Below are 12,256 nucleotides of genomic sequence, written 5' to 3'. Positions count from 1 at the left end.
CGCAATTTGAACGTGGAAAAGTTCTTACGCAACATTTCTGTGCGTACGCACCATTTATACATGAGACCCCTGGACTTCCCTTAAAGGAGGCGTCTCATTTGGACTCAAGCTTGCCAGAGAGCGGAGATCCAAAAATAAGGCCACTCTTTCAAATTTCTGATCACTTGCAGTTAGGAAGGCTGCAATCTTTCAGTTGCTTATTGGTTTCTTTCTTGTGCCCTCAAGTGCTTGTGTTAATCAGTCAGGGTGAGTGTCAGATGAAACGGGGAGACCCGCTGGAGACATTTCTTTGGACTCCCTCTAGGTCTGTACTTGTCCACATCTCTAAAGTGCTTTGATTTCATATTACCTATAGAAGCGCAATATAAATAGTTTGTAAAGCACAACATTGCCAGCTCATTAATCACCACTGACATTCTGCCCCATTTGCTCCGCCCCATCCTTATTTTACCTACAATCTGCCTTTCCTGTCTCTGTCTGTTGCTAGGTAACTCTAGTTATGCACCAATCACATAATGGAAAGGGCTTGGAAAATGCAAGGGTGGGGTTCAGTTGGTGGCAGTGTGTCCCTTAGCGCCTTTGGAAAAATCCTTCATTCGGGCTTCTTGTTTTTGTTTAGTGCCTTTTGGTTTATGGTTCTTTGTGTACATCCTTCATACTGTTTTTTTTAGATGTTGAATAAAAATCAGACATCTTTTACCACTGTGACAGGCCTCCTGGAGTTTTGGTTCACCCAATGTGCGTTCCAATCCTGTCAAGCTTAATGGAGAACTACCATGTTTGCTGCCCTACCTACAACACTGAGCAGGAGAATTCATTTAAAGGTGCAGTTGGGTGGTGTACGCCTGACACTTACTGTGCCATACTGTAAATGGTGAATCACTTAGCTTGCGAGTCACCAATTTTAAACATATAGAAGCTTTTGTAGTTCAGGTATAAGCCTCAGCTGAGACTTTAATTCTTTCAAATACCTGAGTGTCTATGAATAAATCAAAATGGCTCAAAGTGGAATGCAGGGCATGTGAAAAGGTGATGACAGCAGGGCTCACCATGTGGAAACACTGCCAGGTGGCTGATGACAGGGGTGCCCTTCTTATACAGGCTTGTTTTCTTAGGATAAGGCATTTTAAATAATGACTTATATAGTGCCTGAACATTGGCTGAAAGCCACAGCAGAATCAGAAGACAAGTAGCTGAGTGTCAACATCTTACATGATTACAGTATCCATATCTCCAATTGTTTATTTGTCAGTCAGTCATTATCCAACCCGCTATATCGTAACACAGGGTCACTACAGATTTTATTTTTTTTCTCCAGCCTCTGGAGTTTTTTTTTTTTTTGTTTTTTCTGTCCACCCTGGCCATCGGACCTTACTTATTCTATGTTAATTAATGTTGACTTATTTTTATTTTTTATTGTGTCTTCTATTTTTCTATTCTTCATTTTGTAAAGCACTTTGAGCTACATTTTTTTTTGTATGAAAATGTGCTATATAAATAAATGTTGTTATTGTTGTTGTTTCTGGAGGCAATCCCAGCCAGCACAGGGTGCAAGGCAAGAACAAATCACAGGCAGGGTGCCATCCCACCACAGGACACACACACTAGGGACAATTTAGGATCGCCAATGCACCTACCCTGCATGTCTTTGGACCGTGGGAGGAAACCAGAACACCCGGAGGAAACCCACGCAGACACGGGTAGAACATGCAAACTCCACACAGGGTGGACCCGGGAAACGAACCCAGGTCTCTATGCTTTAATTTCAGAGTACATTCAGACTGGCGCTGGTTCCAGGCCCAGGCAAGCCACTTTTTCTTATTTGGCAGTTTTCGCAGTGGTTTTCTTACTGCTACTTGACTTATCAATCCTGCAGCTTATACTCTTCTCTTCATAGCTGAAAGTGAGACCTGCTCATTTTGTCCGCTTTTGTCCTGTGAAGTGCCATTCACACAAGCTGGTGACTCCCAGAAACTTGTCTCCTGATTTTGTTGTAGCTTTTGGTCTGCCAGAGCTGTTCAGCTGTTCTGTGTTAGAGTTTCCTCCAGTTTTCAAGTTCCTTTAGATAGCGTAGGACACCACAAACACTGACATCTTGGCTGTTTTTGTGATTTCTCTAAAGGTAAGATGTCAACTTTTAAGGGTTATAATAGTCTGCCTTTCAGTCTTCCTTCATTAATTACCTATCTCACCATTGTGACAGCATTGCAGTATTGCCCGAATTGTTCAGTCAGCAAACTGGCAGATAAACTTGAACAAAAACTGGGAGATGCACGTAAAAAAAATTAAAGTGATGTCAAGCAAAAAGAAACCAAAGTCCAATATAATAGACAATAATTGTTGTCGAGAGAACAAGAGGTTCAAAAACAACAGTGCACACAAGGATAGAGCACAAAAATAAACTCTGAATACTTTAGAGTTTTGGTACCCACAGATTTGCACTAATAACCATCCTTTTATCCCATTGTGTCGATTATGCAGAGGTCCTGACCTCAGAAGCCACACCCCTAGGAATACTAGAAAAAGAACCATAAAGATGGAAATAAACACTGGCAGCCTTAGAGGAACCAAAATCATACCAAATCATGACATAAAAAATGCTTCAGAAGGTGTAGCAACACAATTTGTTCCAACACTGGTTTGTAAGTAATCAGCAAATTTGGGACACCTGTAGGAATTGTTTGCTTCAACTAAATTAGCTTCTGATGTTGCAGAAAGTCCGCAAGTTGTTAACTCATTACTTGTTCCCAAAAAAAAGGGCCTTTTGATTTTAAAGTTAAATTTTTGTTTCAGTTTTTGGAAGCATTTTTTATCTTCTGGCAGTTTAGAACTTACCTTTGCTCCATTTTAGATTATTCACTGGATTAGAACTGCTTAAATTTCAATAAAAACTAGAAAAATGTGGGTGTTCTAAAACCTTTGGTCAGCAGGTTATACATCTATCACATTGACACAAATATACAGACCCTTTGCTTGAAATCTGGTGCAAGTTTATCTCATTCTCTTAATGGTGAGTTGTTTCTACACTTTGTTTGGAGTCCAACTTTGGTCAATTTAATTTACTGCACATGATTAGTTAAGGTCCACACATGTCTATAGGAGGTCCCACACTTGACCAAAAACAAAAACATGAGGTCAAATAAAAAATGGCTGCAGAACGTAGCAGGATTGTGTTGAGACACAGATTTGGGAAAGGCTACAAAGAATGACTGAAGCACTGAAGGTTCCCAAGAGCATGGTGGAAAAAACTTTAGATCAATCAGGACTCTTCCTAGAGCTGGCTGCCCAGCTAAACTAAGCGATTGTGAGACAAGGGGCCACATATACAACACCGTGTGTAGAATTCACACTAAAACATGGAGTACAGACAAAAAGAAATGTGTGTACACACAAAAAAATTCAGATACACAAAACTGTGCGTAAGCAGACTTCCACGCACTACCCCTTCATAAATCCAAATCAACATTAATTTTAACGCATTTTCACATGTCCAAATGTTGACTCTAATCTCCAAATTTTCACTTTAAACTCATAGTTTATTTTGTCATTTTGTCACGTTTAAGTTATTGCGGTTTCTCAAATCCCATCGTAAGTAAAGTAGCACGTCAAATGCTTTGTATTTTATGTGTTCCCCGACCCAGTCGTTAATCACTACGTGTTTCTTAAATAGGTTTTTTCTATGCCGATAGGTGTGCGCAGGCAGCGATCGCCACACAGAATACAATACATTCATGATATTACAGCTCTCTGAACATTTTAGAATGCTAAGATATGTACTTAATGTCACTTTCATGAAGAACTGCATTAAAGTATGTATTAAACATGTGGGGGGTACAGTGGCACAGTGGTAGCGATGAGCTGGCACCCTGTCTGGAGATTGTTCCTGCCTCCTGCAAGATGATTGCTGGGATGTGCACAACCCTGGATGGAATAATTTATTGCAGCAGTACAGTACTGTGTCTGTCAAATGTACCAGCCCCCAATTCCTGTCCTTCTGTTTTCTTTCTCCATGTAACCAATCACTGCATAATAAGTATCTATACTAATAAAAGGCAAAGCCCTCACTCACTCACTCACTCACTCACTCACTCACTCACTGACTCATCACTAATTCTCCAACTTCCCGTGTGGGTGGAAGGCTGAAATTTGGCAGGTTCATTGCTTACAGCTTCCTTACAAAAGTTGGGCAGGTTTTATATCGAAATTCTACGCGTAATGGTCATAACTGGAAGCAGTTTTTCTCCATTTACTGTAATGGAGATGAGCTTGAACGCCGTGGGGGCGGAGTTTCGTGTGACATCATCACGCCTCTCACGTAATCACGCAGTACGTAGAAAATCAGGAAGACTTCCAAAAAGCGCTGAAGAAAACATGCATTATATAATTGAGAAGGCAGCGAAACAATAAGAAGCGAGCGAGTGACATATACAACTATATTCATGAGTTCTGCTACTTCGGAAACAAAGCACGATGTAAACCTACACTTTAAATTAAGTTCATAGACAAGCTGCGCTGGCGTTTGTAATTTAGTGCCTGCCCATATAAGGCCGTCCGTCAGCGGCAATCCAATAGCAAACTCCACTAAATATTCACGGGTTAAGGACTGTGCTTATGCAGAGGAAGATGAGATGGTCAGGGTGGTGTTTGACACAAACTCAGCGAAACTGCGAGAGAAAGTTTTAAGTGTCAGGACTAAGGTAACATTAAATACAGCCATGGACATAGCACGAGATGGCACCAGCACAACTGGGGAACTTCGCTGTATGTACACCGAGCGGCTCACGTGAACTGACGCAGTGCACAGATAAAAGGCAACAGTTCCAAAGAGCGCTGAACAAAAACCGAATTACACAATTGAAAAGGCAGCAAAAAATATGAAGCGTCTGATACATACAGGCATATTCATAAATGCTGCTACTGTGGAAACAAAGCACACGGTGGAAAAGTCAATGTCCCGTTAAAGGAAGACAGTGTAAAAAACCCGTGCATGCAGTGTGTCAGGTCTCGGATAAAGAAGAAGACGAGCTGTTTATTGATGCAGTAAGAAACGAATCGATGAATGAAACCTGTCATCTTTACAACGATTGACAAACACAGAATGTAACTTGAACACAACACATCCTACAAATACGAACCTGATTGAAAGAAATAATGATAATCAAATCCTTGATGACAGCAACACTCAGTAACACTCACAAAACAAATACTGTATATTGACAGTCATGTTACGTTATTTTTAAAATGTTCCCTTTTCTTTTTCATAACTTCTACTTCTCCACTGCGATACGCTGGTATATATTTAAATGTATATATAAATCCCGATCTACAGTACATACTCTCGATAGACAAGCCACACGCTGTGGCTAATTGTAGAGTCTTAAGCCTCTAATGCGGACATTCGAGGTTCGATTCCCGAGAGGGGATGCACTGAGTATGTACGCGCGCTATCCGATTCATTTTACCTTCGCATCTTCTTGGTTTGGGACGTATGAAAAATATTAGGTTAACGCAGAATCATGTTACGTTATTTTTAAAATGTTTCCCTTTATTAGCACAAGCACAGCTGAGAAGCTTCGATGCATGTCCTCCATAACGCGTTAAAAAAATAACGCATTTAATCACACTTTCAATTCCAAGCAAACGGAACTTTTGTCAATGCATGATTTCCTGGTACATCCATTACACTGATGCACACATCACAGCTACAAAAATGTTAGAGTCGGAATAAAGCGCGTTCCTACGACTGATCATTTCGACTTCCGGCGAAGCCTTGATAAAAGCATGGTTTTGTGCACACTGAAAAGCAAGCAAAATTAGATGCATTACAGAAAGCGGACTTTGTGGCTCTTACTGGGGATCATTGGACTTCCGTGACCGTTAGTAATTCTAAATACATCTAATTACAAAATGTTCAATGATCACACTGTTTTAGCCTAATGTACAAAATAATTTTGGCTAAGGTTACTCAGAGTTTAAAGATTAAGTTGGTCAAATTACCTTTTATGTTTCTGACTTATTTTTTAAGAAGAAAACTGTACTTTATGTTGAAATTTTGGTTATTATTATTTAAAGACAATACTATTCTGAAAATCTACTTAAAGTACTTAAACTACCACTTTATTTTTAAGTCTGCCCAATTTTAACCAGGGATGATATTTTTGTTTCTGTTTTGAATTCAAATGCAGTTTAAAGGCTTTTTTTTCAGAAATTAAAACAGCTTCAGTTTACAATATTCATGTCCATGTCTATTATTTGATTCTGTAAGCCCACTAAAACACTTTTAAATTAAAAAAAACATTTGCGATTTGGGGCAAATTTACGTGTCGATTACATACGATTAATCAAGATTAATTCTTACACAGCCTCTAATTAATTGGATTAATTTTTTAATCGAGTCCCACCCCTAATATATATATATGTGGATATATATATATGTAGATTTGTATATATATGTGTATATACAGTATATATGTAGATATGTATATGTGTATATACAGTATGTATATATGTGTGTGTGTATATATACAGTATGTATATATATGTATGTGTGTATATGTGTATATATATATATATAACTGTGTATATATATATATATATATATATATATATATATATATATATGCCAGCAACACTCATGACAATGACAAAACAATTACATTGTCAATCATGTTACGTTATTATTAAAATGTTTCCTTTTCTTTTTACTTCTCGCTGCCAATCACAGGTATTTTGCTATATATATATATATATATATATATATATATATATATATATATATATATATATATATATATATATATGTATGTATATATATATATATATATATATATAAATATATATATATATAAATAGATAGATATGACAACAACACTCAATATCAATGACAAAACAATTACATTAACAATCATCTTACGTTATTTTTAAAATGTTTGCTTTTCTTTTTCATAACTTCTTTAACACACTACTTCTCCGCTGCGAAGCGCGGGTATTCTGCTAGTCTGTAATAAATGTAAAACCTGCTGTAATCTTAAAATGCAGATTCTTCAAAATTTTAAAGAACATTGAAAAAACTTAATTATACATGTTTAATTATTCCATCCAACCATCCATCCATCCAGGGTCACGCCAGTCCCAGCAAGCACAGAGCACGAGAAAGGAACAACCCCTGGATGAGGCATCAGTTCATCACTACTGCCATGTCACTGCTCCCCCACATGTTTAATTATCAATAGTATACATTATTTAAATGAAGTTAATAATTTATCTGTAAAATATAATATACATACTTTAATGCATTTCATCATAAAAATGATCTCAATTATATCTCCTCGTCTTCTAACAGCACACAGCTCCATGAGGATAGCTGAAGGCAGTCTAAGGGCTTCACTAAGGGTATGACGCCGAGTCAGGGGTTGACAAAGTGCACAAATGTCTCTTCTCCCTCTCCTACAGATCGCCAGAAGGGAAGGCCAGCTAAAACACTTCCAGCTCCCTGCACTCCCTTCCTGACCACACCTCCACGCTGACATCACTTCCACCCCATCCCTCATGGACCCGCCACTTATTGCCCAGTACCTATAAAACTCATCCACCTCATCTTACAGGTCAGTCCTGTTTTGGATTCCACACCAGCCATTACTCTGGCATTTGTTTTGAGAGAGATAATTGCTGTTGATGATAAATGGGGTGGATCCCCAAAACCTTTTTTCTTCTTTGTCTATTTTCTTACAGTAAATTTATTGGCTTCATGCTCGATAGATTGCCCTGGATCACACACTTTTGTAGGGATGGCCAAGAGTGTTGGACTGGACAGCAGACAAGATGTCTCCAGGTTGCTCTTTTTGGCATTAATTCCACAATTCAAAAAGCTTGGAACAATGGTTGCTCTATGCCTCTTCAGACTTCCTCTGTCAGAGTGAGGACAGAGTCCATGTTGAGGTGCTTATTGGTAGCTGCACTGTCAGATGCCCGCGTGGGTGTGACATATTTTTACTTCCCTTCTAGATTTGCTTTGTCAGGACATTCAGGTGCAGCTGTGGAATGAAGGTTATCCAGTTTTGAGGAGTGGCAATGATGAGATAAACATACAGATGACCCTCTCCTGTCCTCATTACATTATGCTTTCTAGTGACTTGTACATGAATAATAATAATAATAAAAAAAAAAACACCAGCAGTGCAGCCCCCCAATACAATTCTCCCCTAATCTCCTTCCCCAGATGTTAGTAAAAGTTACATGGCCTGGGTCTCTTCAAGAGCTTACAGAAAAAAGGAACAGTTTCACGTACTTGTCACTCCAAGGTCCTTTGTATTCCACAAACCCCCATGGATTCCTAACTCTCAGCAAGGATGTGCAATCCGAATTGTTATGAACCTGAAAAAAGTGCAATGACCCAATCAGTCTTTGTATTGTATAAACTGGCTTACAATATCATATCAAATAAGCAAACTAAGCAGCGAAGAAAAACATGGAAAACACAGAAAGCTCAGCAATGGTAAATACCAGGAGGAGCTTGAGGTATACCTGACAAGTGAAAGAAAGGAGCTTTGCAAGTGAAGCACATTAACAGCAGAAAATCACAATAGGACACCATAGCAATGGTGGAAGACAGAATAACATCCATCCATCCATTTCATGATCCACATCTAAGAGGAATGGTGAAAAGAATCCTTTCCTGGCAGAAAACAGGGATCAACTATGTAATTTTAGAGTTTAAGTTTAGAGAAAATCCAAGCAAAATGATACCTTTTATGTATGATTACATCATGCATGAAGAAGGAGCCTGAGTTGCCTCAAAAGCTTGCACATTGTAATCTTTTTAGTTAGCCAATAAAAGGGGTCATTTTGCTTGACTTCTCACTACATTCATAATGGCTAACACGGTACTACTAGCAATCGGTTGAATGTGGATTGACTGGGCTGAAGGACCTGTTCTCAAAAAAAGTGTTCCAGCATTTTCAAACTTGTTTGATCCATTACTTTTTCACACAGGGCCATGTAGGTTTGGATTTTTTTTCTCCCTAAATAATAAAAACCATCATTTAAAAACTGCATTTTGTGTTTACTTCTGTTATATTTGACTAATGGTTAAATGAGTTTGATGATCAGAAACATTTTGTGTGACAAACATGCAAAAGAATAAGAAATCAGGAAGGGGGCAAATGGTTTTTCACACCACTGTATGTTGTACAAAATGCCTTCAGGAGTGCCATCTTGCAACTTGGGGTGCCATAAAATGGTAATAAGTAATGGGTGATTAGCAAACGATTCCTTTCATTTTAAAGACTCTTCTTAGTGAATCATAAGAATCATTTCATGAGCATGAATGAATCGATTTGCTGGGCATCAATGGGAGTGCTAAGGCACCTGCATGTCCTGTGTGTCTTTTGTTTAAAATGCATGCACAACAACCGCTTGAATTGTGAATCTTGATTCATTTGATTTGTCACTATCCGAGAGCCAGGCTAATGGTTCTCGTTCTCTTGACCTGCAAACGAGTCAGTACCCGAAAAGAAATCTAATGTAAATGCTAACATTAATTGTAAATGCTAACATTAATTTTATTTTAATTTTTTTCATTGTAAATGCTAACATTAATTTTATTTTAATTTTTTTCATTTTTATTACTATTTAATTTAATATTGTTTCTTTGTATCAGTATACTGCTGCTGGATTATGTGAATTTCCCCTTGGGATTAATAAAGTATCTATCTATCTATCTATCTATCTATCTATCTATCTATCTATCTATCTATCTATCTATCTATCTATCTATCTATCTATCTATCTATCTATCCAATTAACTCTCATTCATCTGATTCCATAACAAATCATTACGAGTTGCACAATTCTCATTCACTTGTGATTCTGTAACAAAATGTTTTATTTTAATTATGCATCTCAAATATGCTATCATGCTTTGTGTACAGAAACAGGACAATAGCATATGAATTATCAGGTTAAATATATAATTACTTACATATCTCTCTATTATAAAAAAAAAATCTTGGAAGGTTGGAAGGAGACAAGATGTGATTTTCTCAGAGAGACACTTTCACATCCCGCGAGACGAGTCTTTGTGCCAAGAGATTTAAACATGGCCGGGGCCGGAAATAAAACAAAGAGTAGATGACAAAGTAGTACGTTGTAAAGAATTCAAAAACATTGGCGCGGTACACACGCAGAGCAGGTTAGAGATAATGAAAGCACTAAAATTTGAAAGTCTCAAAAAAAATGATAACAAAGATCGCATTAGCGCAAACAAATGGAAATTATTACTCGTTGAAATAACGGAACAGCGAAAACAGATGAAATATATTGTTTGAATTTAAACTTTAAGTCGGAGACTTGTAGGTCGTATAAGTTCGTATTGCCAGCAGGAAAAAAAAAAGCAGTGTTTCTTCCCAATGAAGAGATGTCTAAGCAAGAATTAAAAGATTTGTTGTTTGGTGAAAGTGAAATCCCACAAGAAAAATCATTTCTGTGAATGCTATTGTCAGACATATTTCTTGTAGAGACAAAGAAATGATATTCACTCACGGGCAGTTATATATTGCGATATTTCAATGTAATTCCAAACACAGAATCAAAATTCAATGTGATAGTGATGAAAAGGTAAAAGCGAAAACAGATTGAATATATGGACAAAGGTGATATGACAGAAGTGTGCTGCGCAAGATGCAGATTGCGTGGCACAGCAGCAGCAAGCTAGCAGCTGATTGAGCAAAGAGGAGGTAAAATAAAAATGTATTTGTTTCCCATTGAATCACCATTTAAGAGGGGGTGTCAGAGGAGTGACCACATTTCCTTAGGGTGTGTTCAGCCCCCCTATTCACAACGCGAGTGGCAGAGACACAAAGTGGCTGGCATGTAGCGCAGGCTGGGAAGGATGGCAAGCGAAGCCCCCTAGCTTATATAAAATAAACAAGGATATTATTTATTTATTTATATACACACATGCATATATACAGTATGTCAAAATAATGCCTGCAAATTATACTGTATATTTGTGAGGCAATCAGAGGAGACCACTTCCCGGCTCCCGTCACCAAGACTTTGCATATACACCAAACTCTAAATAATTCCAAAGAATTAAATGAATTAAAAGAATCAAATTAGCAAAGCGAATCAAAATGGCCATCACTAATCGTAATGTTATTCACTCTGAAACATGAACTCCAACTCTTCACTGGGAGTGGAAGGAGAACTCCTCATAACTACCTCTTATGTCCTACTTTGAAGTAAGGCACATTTTTACCTTAGTCAGATTTTTAGTGCAATTTCTAGGAGTGATTCTGAGATGCTTTGATAAATGCGGGCTCTGGTGTGTAAGTGATTATCATCTTGGAGTGTTCTTGGGTTCAGGATGTTGTGGTTGTTTAAAGAAGAATTCACTACACTGAACTATAAAGGAAGAAAGGTGGGTAAATCTGGAATAGCCTGCCAATAGGAATTCACCAGGCTGATACAGTAGAGCACTTTAAAACACTGCTGAAAACACATTACTTTAACATGGCCTTTTTATTACTTCATATTAATCTTAATTTAACTTAATCCTGATACTCAATATGTTCAATTTCCTCAAAATAACTATTCATGGTGGCTCTAAAATCCGTACTGACCCCTACTCTCTTTTCTGTTTCTTTTTCCAGTTTCTTTGTGGTGGTGACCTGCGCCACCACCACCTACTCAAAGCTTCATGATGCTCCAACAATGATGGACGGATTAAAAGGCAGAAGTCTACGTGACCATCATCATCATCAAGCCCTTCCGTGAGAACCCTAAATCCAAAGAGGACTGTTTCATTTATGTTAGGTAGAATGCCCAGAGGGGACTGGGTGGTCTCATGGTCTAGAATCCCTACAGATTTTATTTTTTTCTCCAGCCGTCTGGAGTTTTTGTTTTTCTGTCCCCCCTGGCCATTGAACCTTACTCTTATTCGATGTTAATGTTGATTTATTTTGTTTTATAATTGTGTCTTTCATTTTTCTATTCTTTAATATGTAAAGCACTTTGAGCTACTGTTTGTATGAATATGTGCTATATAAATAAATGTTGTTGTTGTTGTTGTTGTAAATGGTTAACAGGGGCTGGTTGTGAATCTGAGGAAAAGTCTTTAGGTAGAAGGAGCCCCCCAGTGAGGGCAAAGAATGGCTTCCTCTGCTGTTAAGGCAGCGTTTCTCAACCTTTAAGTATTTGCAACCCGAGTTTTCATAAAAGTTTTAATTGCCCCCCCCCCTAACATTTTTTTGAAATG

General features: G+C 37.9%; 1 protein-coding gene across 1 annotated transcript in view; it reads right to left on the bottom strand.

Moving 5' to 3' along the window:
• Positions 1–12,256, bottom strand: part of capn12 (calpain 12) — a 137,289-nt gene that overhangs the window by 56,591 nt on the left and 68,442 nt on the right. The window contains exon 7 of the mRNA XM_039768143.1: positions 8,288–8,373. Coding sequence (XP_039624077.1) covers positions 8,288–8,373 — 86 coding nt within the window. The remainder of the gene's footprint in view (positions 1–8,287; positions 8,374–12,256) is intronic.

Source organism: Polypterus senegalus, chromosome 11, assembly GCF_016835505.1.
Source record: "Polypterus senegalus isolate Bchr_013 chromosome 11, ASM1683550v1, whole genome shotgun sequence".
Taxonomy (NCBI): Eukaryota; Metazoa; Chordata; class Cladistia; order Polypteriformes; family Polypteridae; genus Polypterus; species Polypterus senegalus.
This window is presented reverse-complemented; position numbering and strand designations above follow the sequence as displayed.